Source organism: Aspergillus viridinutans, assembly GCF_018404265.1.
Source record: "Aspergillus viridinutans IFM 47045 DNA, scaffold_2, whole genome shotgun sequence".
In the NCBI taxonomy this organism is placed as follows: domain Eukaryota; kingdom Fungi; phylum Ascomycota; class Eurotiomycetes; order Eurotiales; family Aspergillaceae; genus Aspergillus; species Aspergillus viridinutans.
Window position 1 is genome coordinate 4,125,697 of NW_025091218.1, and position 11,381 is coordinate 4,137,077.

Consider the following 11,381-nt stretch of genomic DNA (forward strand, 5'->3'; position numbering starts at 1 on the left):
CCTTGTGCTCTATGCAGCGTCTGGACTACAAGCCAACGTTCATAGTGTACTTTCAACGAGAGCACCCTCTCGCATCTAATCTCAATCCGGTGCCAGTCGCACTCCGGGAAGCACAGACAGATCAGTAAAAGGTATCATTTAAAAAGGCTATCTACATTAACACCGCAATTCCTAGAGACTCGACCTCCAAGCTCCCTTGAAGAGCACCCTCAACTTATTCGCCTCATTGTAGTCCTTCAATCTCTGCTCCAAGAAGCCCTGCAAATCATCCCAGAAAGCCTCCGTCGCCACAACACTCTCCCCACTAGGCCCAACAGCAGGCTTCGGAGGCTCGTAACTGTCCATCTGCCCAGCACCTGCCCCTTCACCCGCCCCCGCACTCAGAGCAACCTGCGCCCCGCCCATGATCATAACGCCGAACTCGACCTCCTTCCCGCCAGATAGCATCACCGGCTCATCGGCAAGCACCTCCGCGATGGTCTTCCCCGTCACCGGTTTGCGCTTGTACAGGATCTTGATCTTGTCGAGGGAGACCTTGTTGCCCTGGGCGTCTGTTACGCGCTCGCGCACGGCGTCCTTGAGATCCTGCACGGAGGTCGTGGCGAGGGCGGTATTGGGGAGAGAGAATTCGAGGGCCGGGTTGCGGGCTGATTTGAGGTGCACTGTTATGGATTTCGAGGAGCCCGGGGCGAGCGGTTGTTTGGTCTTCTTGGGCATTTCCGGGTGGGGTGCGTGCAGGCGGGGGAGGGTGTACTGTGCCGGTTAGTACATGACTCTAGTATATAGCTGAGATATATGGGATATGAGGCGGACGTACTGGGACACGCAGTCCGACTTGCTCTGGGTCGAAGACATGGTCGGAGCGGAGCTTGATGGGTCGAGAGTCGAGTGCTGAGAGGAAAGTCTTGACGAATGATACTTCGTTCATGGTGATGATGTTGTAATCCCGAGGGATTCGAATTGAGTGGGTGTTGTTTCCTTTGGTAGGGATGAAAGAACGGATGATAGGAGGGCTGTCGTCACAGTCGATTGATCAATTGTGCTCATTACCCAATCGGGAGCTCATGAAGCCAGAACCCCACGGTCGGAGATTCATGCCTCAGGCCACTAAGAAGAATGGACCGCCTTCCGGAAATGATCTGCCAGCGTTGACCGCCTGAAAAAGGAAGAAGCAAGAGAAAAAAAAGGTTGGCTTTCCATGATAGCGACATATTAGCGAAACCACAATTCCTACCCTGCACCACACAGTTTGTCGCAATGGGAAAGGGTCGCCGTATGAAGAAGCAGGGCCCTCCGGCCCCGCTGGACGAGTCGAAAATTACCCTGTACAAGAAGCGCAAGGCAGGAGATGTCGAATCCAAGTCGGAGTCGGGCAAGAAGCGGAGGAGAGCCGAAGATGAAGAAGAGGTTCTGAAGGCTGTGCCTAAGAAGAAGGTTAATGGAGCGGTCAAGGGAAAGGAAACCAAGGTGCAGACTGCTACTGTCAGCAAGAAGGATGCGAAGAGCAAGAGCAAACCCGCGGAGAAGGAGAAGCCTACATTTATGGACTCGGACGACGAAGATATGTCGGATCTCGATGACGATGAGATGCTTGAGGATGAATTTGATGACTTGGATGGCGTCAGTGACGGATCTATGGATAGTCAGGAAGAGATGGATTCTGATGAGGAGGAGGAGGAGGACGTGGAAGACGACGAGGACTCGGTCATGGATTCGGAGGAAGACGACCACCCACGGGAGGCCATGTTCTCCGACGACGAGGATCTGTCCGACGCGGAGGAGAAGCTCACAGCCGCCAACATTGAGGGACTGTCCCGGAAATTGGATGAAGCCAGACAGGCGGAAGAGGAGGAGGCGCAGCGCGAGTTACAGGAGGCTGCTATGCAGACCAACATTGCAGGCGACCGCCCGGATGTCTTTGCTGATGCCGAGGGCAAGCCTGGTCTGGCCCCTGACCTCCAATTGCTCCGCACGAGAATCACAGACACCACTCGAGTTTTGGGCGATCTGAAGACGCTCGGGCAACCGGGCAAATCCCGCGCCGATTACCTGCAACTGCTCCTGGACGACATCTGCACGTATTACGGCTACACCCCATTCCTCGCGGAGAAGCTGTTCAACCTTTTCACCCCTATGGAGGCGTTTGCCTTCTTCGAAGCCAACGAAACTCCTCGTCCTGTCGTCATCCGTACAAACACGCTGCGTACCAATCGACGATCTCTGGCACAAGCCCTGATCAACAGAGGCGTGGTCCTTGAACCCGTCGGTAAGTGGTCCAAGGTCGGCCTGCAAGTCTTCGAGTCGGCCGTGCCTCTTGGTGCCACCCCCGAGTACCTGGCCGGCCACTACATCCTGCAGGCCGCCTCATCTTTCCTCCCCGTGATGGCGCTGGCCCCACAGCCTAACGAGCGGGTTCTCGATATGGCCGCCGCCCCCGGTGGTAAGACGACGTACATCTCGGCCCTGATGCGCAACACCGGCTGCGTCATCGCCAACGATGCCAGCAAGCCCCGTGCCAAGGGTCTGATTGGTAACATCCACCGTCTCGGCTGCAAGAACACCATCGTCACGAACCTGGACGCCCGAACCGCCTTCCCCAAGGCCCTCGGCGGTTTCGACCGCGTCCTCCTCGATGCTCCTTGCACCGGCACAGGCGTCATCTCCAAAGACCCGAGCGTCAAGACCTCCAAGAACGAACGCGACTTCCTCGCCATCCCCCACATGCAACGCAACCTCCTCCTCGCCGCCATCGACTCCGTCGACCACGCCTCGAAAACAGGCGGCTACATCGTCTACTCCACCTGCTCCGTCACCGTCGAAGAAAACGAAGCAGTCGTGCAATACATCCTCCGCAAACGCCCCAACGTCAAGCTCGTCGACACCGGGCTCGGCGACTTCGGCTCCCCCGGTTTCACCAGCTACATGGGCAAGAAGTTCGACTCCAAGATGACCCTCACCCGCCGCTACTTCCCGCACCGCGAGAACGTCGACGGCTTCTTCGTCTGCAAACTCAAGAAGACCGGCCCCAGCCCGGCGCCCAAGCCCTCCGCCGACGGCGCCGCCGCCACAGCAGCCGACAAACCCACCAAGAAGGCCGACGACGAAGGAGTCGACAAGACACCCATCCTGAACGAGGACGGCACGACCCTCGACATCGAGGGCGGCGCCTTCGGCCCCTTCGAGGAAGAGGAGGACCAGGAGCGCATTGCTCGCGCGAAGCGCAACCGCCTGCGCCGGAAGGGTCTCGACCCCAGGGCTGTACTGAACAAGCCCAAGAAATCTGCGTCTGAGAAGACGGACGCCCCAAAACAAGAGGAGAGCAAGAAGGAGTCTGCCGTTGAGAAGGGGGACGAGAAGGCCCCAAAGACGTCTGACAAGAAGGCCGCAAAGAAGGCTGACAAGAGCAAGACGGACTCCGACTCCAAGAGCAGCAAGAAGAACAAGAAGAAGGCAGCGAGCAGTAGTCCGGGCAAGAAAGCCGGAAAATAGTCGGATTGCACTTGAATGTAGCATCATTGTCTTTTCTTTTCTCTCGTTGATCATTCCAAAAGCATCATCTCATGTTTAGGTACGGATGGCGCATCATTGTTGATTGATTCATTGTGATTTGACGTAGATAGCTGTGGTAGAATATAATGATACCAGTTGTGATCTGTGATGGCAAACTTGTGACATGTAGGTTACTCTACTTGTTTTCATTTGTAGAAATGCAATATATTCATGGGAAAGAAACCGTATAAGCAGGTCTGAACATCAAGTAACTCCAAAGGCCCCCAATTCCAAATTCTTTCTCCGTAACACCCGGGTATGCTGCAGTTTCCAATGGAAAAGAAATATGTATGATATGTGTATCAACTCCATCAACGCGCTCGGCCTCAAGGCCCAACATCATCACGTTCCAACGTCGTAAGGGCAGCTCCCTTACGTTCTATAGATCTTGACCACACTGATGATGTTCTTCCGACAGATAGGGCAGATATCGACCTGGCCGGCACAAGTCACACAGGCACAGACATGGCCACAGTCATAGAACAGGGCGTCCTGTTCCTCACTGTAGCAGATCTGGCAGAGATCCATCTCTTCGTCAGCGACTTCCCAGTAGCTGATGCCCTTGCCGTGGCGTTTGCCGTCTTTGTAGCCGCCGACATATTTGTTGCCTGTCTTCTTCTCGACGAAGGTGCCTTGGCCATGGCACTGGTCCTCGTACCAGTCTCCATCGTAGGTATCCCCGGTGGGGTACTCCATGGCACCGCTACCGTGGCGCTTGCCGAAAACAAAGTCGCCGACGTAGGTGGCGGCCGAGTCGGAGATGTGCTTGCCTTTGCCGTGGTAGTAGCCCTTCAGGAACTCGCCGCTGTAGTACTCGCTGTTGAAGGAGGCATCGATGGTCTTGGTGCCGGTGAAGGCCCGAGTTGGGTGATTGCGCTCCGCTGCGAAGAGGTAGTGAATCAGCCGATCGGGACTGGAGAATAGACCTGCAACGCTGAGCTCCGTGCGCCTGTAGAAAGGTGAGGATTAGAATTGGATGTCTATAACGGGTGGAGTACAAGGAACACTTACTTCTCCTTGCTCAATTTGTCACCGACAATGAAACATGTCCCATCTGGCACATAGGCGTCGAATGTCCCCACGCTGGACATGGTTGTCACAGTGGTGCCATCAACCCGCTGCCAGATCGAGAAATCCTTCATCGTCGGCCATTTCAGGTGCTTCCGCAGAGCGGTCTTGATTTTCTCCTCCTTCCGGGAGAAGAAGGAGCCGACCGTACGCAATGCTTGTGCCTCGACGTCGAAAACTTGAATGAAGTAGTAAACGTGCTCGACGGGCAGTGGGATTTCGGGCTCCTCCGAAGCGGCAGACACAGCGTCGGGAGCTGGAGAAGCAGCCCGCTGCTGTGCTGTTTCGCTTGGAGTAGGGTCATTGGAGGTTTGCTCAACTGGAGAAGGTGATTCTTGGACCTCCTCAACCAACTCGATGTCCATTTGCTGGACATCATGTGCGATAATGGCTGCTATGGCCGCATCATTTTCAGCACCCGCATTGCTGAGCTGAATCTCAGCAGGGGAGTTGGAGGTCTCCGGACCAGAGCTCTCCGTGACTTCGGGATCACTCGTCTGTGGCAGGGGCTGCCCAGCCGACACCCTGTCACCGTTGCTGAGATCGCTTTCGGTCACGTTTCCAGATGAGCTGGCCTCAGCCCCTCCACTTCGGACTTCGGGAACAGATAGTCTGTCGTCCGAAGATTCAGAACCAGCGCGTTCGACTACCGCCTCTTCAGGCTTGCGCTCGGTGACTACAATGTCGCGGGGATCTTTCATGGCGAAGTACTTTGCTTCGTCTATGGACTCATGCATTAGTCGTGTCCCGCAACTGTCTATCCAAAATGAGTTGACTTACCATCAGAAACAATCTGCATCCACAACCGAGCAACTGGAACAGGCACATCAAGGGTCGATTTCAGATCCGAGATCCGCTCGAACGCAAGTGTTGGTCCGAACCGATCACGAGTATGTCCAATCTGCCAGAGACGGATATTCTCGGGACTGGCCTGGGTCTCGCTGCCCGCAGAGGCCCAGAGAGCGATCTTCTTGCGCAACTCGACAATATTCTCGGAGCGGGGAACAGCCATATACATCACTTTGTTGGCCGCCTTGGCCTGGGACATCAAATCGTAGGAGTCAAACAGACTAGGCAACCGGTCATACTGGGGCGGAGCATAGACCTCTACCTGGATTTCCTTCTCTGCGGCTTTTCCATCGGACGTGGAGGAGGAAGGGTAGACGTCGGTCTCATAGTATTCCTTAAGCGACGGCGAGACGTCCCACGGACCCTGAGGGCCAGGGAGGAACTCCGAGACAACGTCGCTTCGGATATACATGACGGCAATCGCGACATCATGACCAGTCTTGTGGTCTACTTTCTGAGTCTCATCCAGACCAAGATGTGGCCCCAAGGCTGTCTTGCGTGTGAGGCATTCAACACGATTATCGCTGCCGTCATCGAATGCAAGCCATCTGGTTCCGGGCCCACCAGGGCGAAGAATGCTGAAGAATTTGCCCGAGGTGCGCCGTCCGCGGTGAACAATGTAGCCATAGAGGACATAGTTTCCACGCTGGCCGTCAACCAGGTATGGAGTCAGATCCAACTCCTCATCAAGGTCAACCTTGTTGTAGACCAGGCGCCACTGACGCGCCGCCTTGTCTAATTTATGGCGGTTCAGCTCGACGTGGAGAACAGGCGGCAACACCCAACGGCCGGTCTTCTGCGTCAAGTACCAGCCCAGCGCCTCGCGCATCGTTTTGGCCTGTTCGGCAGGCACACAAATGCGTGAGTTGAAATCCTTTGGGATGGTGTTTACCGCATCCACCCCGGAAACGGCAAGGGCGTCGGGCGAGGGGCTGTCAAAGATCTTGGCCAGCTCCTTCGGAGCATCGGTGTCCGACAGCTCAAACTCGACGGTCCGACGCAGGCGCTCCCAGAACTCACAGACATTGCCCGAGTATTCATGCAGATTGCGCAGAATGGAAGTGATAATGTCGGTATCGACATATTGCAGGGACTGGCCACGAGAGCGGAGACGCCAGAGGAACTTCTGCAACGCATCGCAGAGCGGCTTGGGCTTGATATCGCAGTCTGTGAGATGGTCCAAGACCTTGGCATTCTGGATTATCTTGCACAGAGGTGCTAGATGCAGCCACGAGGCCAGCCCCGCAACCTCGGCACTGTGATTGATGACAGAATCACCCAGCGGCCGGTAGCCAGTCAAGCCCAGACTGTCCCAAGTCGGTTCAGAATCGCTGGCATGCCACCACAGAGACCGGGTGGGGTCGTCAATAATGCGGATGTATGCATCGAACGCCAGCGTGTCATTGCGGAGTAGCGCCTGGCGCTGGCCCCGCTGTCGGCGGTGGATCTGGTCCCACGGACCGTGGAAATTAGTCCAGCCCCAGTCAAGATTGTGCGGGTTGAATTGGTGGCACGACGACTGCATCCAACCCGTACGAGGCTCGTCCGGGTTGTACAAGATGACACCAATCTGTGCCGACACTCTCCAGGTCTCGTTTGGAGAACCTTGCTTGCCGGCAGCAGCAGCAGCGGGATACTGTGCCGTGAAATTCTCCAGCCAGCTTGCCGAGTCTTCGGTCCGGGCAAACTTCATGTCCACCTCAGGAGCGGCGTCGTTCAGCACCGAATCGGCCGGTCCCCGCAACACTTTGAACTCGGCCTCTGGCAATGTCTTGTCGGGCTGAGGCAAGGTCGGGGAGCATTCGAGGTAGATGCTCAGGGAACCCACGTTATTACCACGCGGGAAAAACTTGACTGTCCACCAGTAACCGCCGATGTAAGCAGGAGGGGAACGCATAATCTTGCTGCGGTTGGGCGCGTCTTTGGTCCCTCGGACGCCCTTGATCTTCCATGTCAGGCGCCCTTTTTCGGCGGGCCGATACTCTGGATCGTCGAGATCCGGGTGGAAGTTCTTCTCCCAGTAATCGTCTGCGATGGTCAGCATCTGGAACCCGCTTTCGGCCGTGAATTACAGAAATTCGCAGGAAGACCTACACTCGTATGCACTATAGTCACCATCCGCTGTCGACTCGATTTCCTTCATCTCTGCCTCATCAGGTACCGATGTGTCCTCCTCAATTTCGGCCCAGTATGCATGTTCGAGCTCGGGTTGCGGGGGTTGGGGTGCAGGAGTCGGATCTGATGATTCATGTGACTGTGGATCGACATTCTCTAGAGGTGTATTCGCAAGGATCTCTGTAATGTTGGTTCCGCTGGTAGGGTCTGGAAGCTCTGTGCCAACAGTGACTGTTTCTGACGAGGGAGCATCGACACTCAGTGTGACGGCAGGGGGGAGTTGCTCCACGGTAACCGCGGTATCCATTCGAGTATCCATTGCGGAAGAGGGTGAGTGAGATTCGTATGTATGCAAGAGGCTATAATTGAGAATAAAGACCGAACGGAATATAGCATACAAAGGGGTCAAGGGACTGTAGTACTGCGTCTAGCAGGTCAGAGATTTATATGGAGGAACGACGCATACAAGGCACAGATAACTGATAAGTGGACGATGATATACGAAGCAGAGAGAATGAAAGACAAGGAAAACGACGACGAGAAAAGAAGAAAGAAGGACAGGTCAAACACAGAGTAAGAGAGAGACCTGGGGGGTAGATGATTTCCCGATAAGACACAGCAGGCGGTGCGGGCTTATCAGGGCGATCAGTGGGTTGTTGGGGTAAGAGAGAGATTAGGAGAAAGACGAAGAGGAAGGAAAGAGGATAAAAGGAGATGAAGAAGGGTAAAAAGGAAAAAGGACCGAAAAGAGGAAAAAGAAAAGAAAAAGAGAAAGAGAAAGAAAAAGAAAAGGCGAACCAAGAGAGTGACAGCACCACAAAACTCCGTATACGGATACCATGTCCATACATCAGATACCCCGTGAAGCTGCTCCCTGTAGAAAATGAGGCGGCAATGCAGAGCGCGTTCTGTCCTCACCGCCGAATCATGGAGACAGGTCCGACCATTGACCATTAAGGATGCAAAAGGCGGATCAGCCTCTGACTTGGTCGTCCTTTATTGATCAATAATGAAATTAATGATAATGGAAATGCGATGACTGCCTAATGTGTTGGTGATAGCCTAGCCTCTGTCTACCTCTATCCCTATGTCTACACTCTACCCTACTCGTGGTTCTCCTCCTCAGGAACCCTCTCAGTCTTCCTCGGTACAGTAGGAATAGACTTTTCCCTACTCTTTTGCTTTGCTTTTACCCTTTCGCCTATCCCTTGGCTCTGTCTGTCTTCTCCCGCCCTTCCGGACTGTGGCAAATCAATTGGAGCAATCAACCCCAGCACCTGGAATGGATGGTCCAAAACGGGGCACGACGATCAATCTGTGGGACAGCCCATTGGCCTTTTAAACTTTCAATCTTTTGTGATTCGTCCACCAGACTCAAGTTTCTCACAACTTCGCCTCAAAAGAAATTTAATCCCATGCTCTGGGTCGGTAGTCGATAGTCGGTACCGATGTTCCTCCTTTCTCGGCCGATGCCCGGTCGACTACCTTATGGGACAAACGAACAGTTCGCCACCGCCGAAGTTTTCTAGAAGATCCTGGGTGGACGGATGTTCCTTCATGTGGTGGGGGCCTCTTCTGTCAGAATGCCCTATCGGGGAACTCTGGTCCCTGATTTGAAACAGGAGAGGCAAGTTTCAGGTAGAGTGGCGGAAGAATGCCCGGGGGAACTTGAAGCAACTCAAGTCACCCCCCAAGCATTGATTCAGTTTAATGGAGATCAGTTGAGGGGTGATATCGGACCACTGCCACGCTGAATCTCATCCTCATGTCTCATTGTCTCCTCAATTGTTGTTGTGCGAGTCTCCAGCCGCTGGAGTTTGGCTGGACCGGGCAAAAGAGGCGGCGACTATCATCGGAAAGACCACCGTCGCTTCCGCATACACCTTAACCGCCTTTGCATCAGCCTTAATTTTGCCCCAGCTGACGGCCTCGTCCGGCCGGGCACCGGCGTCGCTGCCATCAAATTCCTGAGCGGTGTTGATGTAAACTGCATGTTCGGCACCATTACGCATCAGGCATGCATTGGCAATGTGGTGTTTAATCACACCACCCCCGAGAATGATCATTCCTGCACGGGCTGCCCGCACTGCCATGGTGTTGATACGGCGTACATCGTCGACAATATCCACACGCAACCGCTGCGGGGAGGATCGATAGGTATGGAAGTACAGCATGTCTCCAAGCGAACCATCTGTGAGTGCCGGGCAGAAAATTGGGATGTTGTTGCGTGTCGCCCAGTAGAGTACGGAGTCCTCATTGTCAATCTCACGACCCAGGCGTTCAATAACGCGGCTAGGTGTCCAGTGTAGCTCATCCTCCTCGTCCCCTGTCTGGAGGGCCTTTTTCTTCGCCTCTTCCTGCTCCTCTAGCATCTTGTCGAGAATGGGAATCAGCCAGTCCTCAAACGCGCAGTAATTGCTATTCGGAACGACGAGGTTCCCTATCCGGTTGAGTCCTTTGGCCCGCAGTCCCGCACCTGGTGTCGAGAAGCTACCCATGTATGTGGGAGCCAGACACTTGATCAGATCCTCCTCGACTCCTCCAGCTGTGGTAACGATGGCGGAGACATGGCGATGACGGACGAGATAACGGATGGTGTCGCGTAGACCGGAAGAGATGAGATTAGAGGTATATCCGAGGAATATCGTGGTTTTCTCTCCTGTTTCAGGGTGACGATATGCTCGCTGTTCACATCAGCGCGTGCTCGTAGGAAGCTATCCAAGCAACAGAAGTAATTCATCTTACCATGTCATTGATGATACGTGTAGCCTCCGCGACAGCACTTCCTTGAAACCCCATATGCACCATGTTGTCAACCATTTCCGCAACAGTAATATCTCGTCCTTGGAAACGATCAAAGTCGACGCCGCGGACCTCGTGTGACCCCTCTGGGACGGGCTCCGAGGCGACGAGAACGGCATTCGTGGCAGATGACGGAGGCAAGGCCTCTGCTGACCCTGAGTGATTGTTTGTCATCTTCGAGGAGAAGATAGAAAAGTTATGCAGAGTTGTTGCTAGAATCTGAGCTCTAGCGGGGGAAATTCCGATCTGTGACTTTTTTTTTTTCCCTTTAGCATGGATGGCGGGGAACAATCCTCTTGTTTCAGGCACCAAAACTAGGTTTGTGCTTGGATGCCTCAGGAAACTCTGTCAAAAACAGTCTAGCTGTTTACGAACTAGCGCAAATCTACCTACATTTAAATGATGCCTGAGGCATACAGATAGGTGGCTTGTCTGGCCTCAGGCACCAGGACTGATTATTATTACCAGATCCAGGTCCAAGGCTGTAGGCAGAGAGCATCCTTCTGCCCCATGGGTCCCATTTCTGGTGATTTTCCTCCTGCGAATTTCTCCTTCTGTCTCGATCTTGTCCTTTGCCTGCTTTGCCTTGCGATCTAATGCATGTTGCATCTCCATTTTTCCTGCTCAGCAAGCTCAAGTGAAGAATTACCTTACTTCATCTGCAAAGCTGGTCTCTCTTGGTCAACTCCTTGCAGCTGTCTACCACTATTCTGGTTGCTGGAAACGTGTAAGGTACGGCGCCTGTTATTGTCATCATTACTCATATCGTTTGCTATTGTTTATTCTTCTCCGCGATTCGGTGTTTGTTTGATCATTCCCAAATTCCAAGGTTGTGGATGAGTGCTTCGACCAAGTAAAGTCGAGGTCACGTCGTGGGGACAGCTGAGTTTGAAGGGACAGGGTCCAGGCAGATAACTGCTCTGGGATTATCGCCCTGCATATTGAATTTGCTACAGAGGTACATACCGTGGTTGCAAGGTACCCGTTGACTGACTTGG

General features: G+C 54.0%; 4 protein-coding genes across 4 annotated transcripts; 1 reads left to right on the forward strand and 3 right to left on the reverse strand.

The window, feature by feature from the left end:
• Positions 1-171: 171 nt before the first annotated feature.
• Positions 172-928, reverse strand: Aspvir_004868 (uncharacterized protein; the record flags this gene model as incomplete). The annotated part of the gene is made up of 2 exons (XM_043268090.1): positions 172-753; positions 818-928. The coding sequence occupies 2 exons, from the start codon at positions 926-928 to the stop codon at positions 172-174; spliced, it is 693 nt and encodes a 230-aa protein (XP_043124025.1).
• A 329-nt stretch (positions 929-1,257) lies between these two features.
• Positions 1,258-3,489, forward strand: Aspvir_004869 (rRNA (cytosine-C5-)-methyltransferase NOP2; the record flags this gene model as incomplete). The annotated part of the gene is made up of 1 exon (XM_043268091.1): positions 1,258-3,489. The coding sequence occupies one exon, from the start codon at positions 1,258-1,260 to the stop codon at positions 3,487-3,489; it is 2,232 nt and encodes a 743-aa protein (XP_043124026.1).
• Positions 3,490-3,921: 432 nt separating this feature from the next.
• Aspvir_004870 (putative MATH and UCH domain protein) lies at positions 3,922-7,900 on the reverse strand (the record flags this gene model as incomplete). Its single annotated transcript, XM_043268092.1, has 4 exons — positions 3,922-4,498; positions 4,561-5,338; positions 5,398-7,494; positions 7,561-7,900. 4 exons carry the CDS (start codon positions 7,898-7,900, stop codon positions 3,922-3,924), a joined length of 3,792 nt encoding a protein of 1,263 aa, XP_043124027.1.
• Positions 7,901-9,362: 1,462 nt separating this feature from the next.
• Aspvir_004871 (deoxyhypusine synthase) lies at positions 9,363-10,557 on the reverse strand (the record flags this gene model as incomplete). The annotated part of the gene is made up of 2 exons (XM_043268093.1): positions 9,363-10,265; positions 10,327-10,557. The coding sequence occupies 2 exons, from the start codon at positions 10,555-10,557 to the stop codon at positions 9,363-9,365; spliced, it is 1,134 nt and encodes a 377-aa protein (XP_043124028.1).
• Positions 10,558-11,381: the final 824 nt, after the last annotated feature.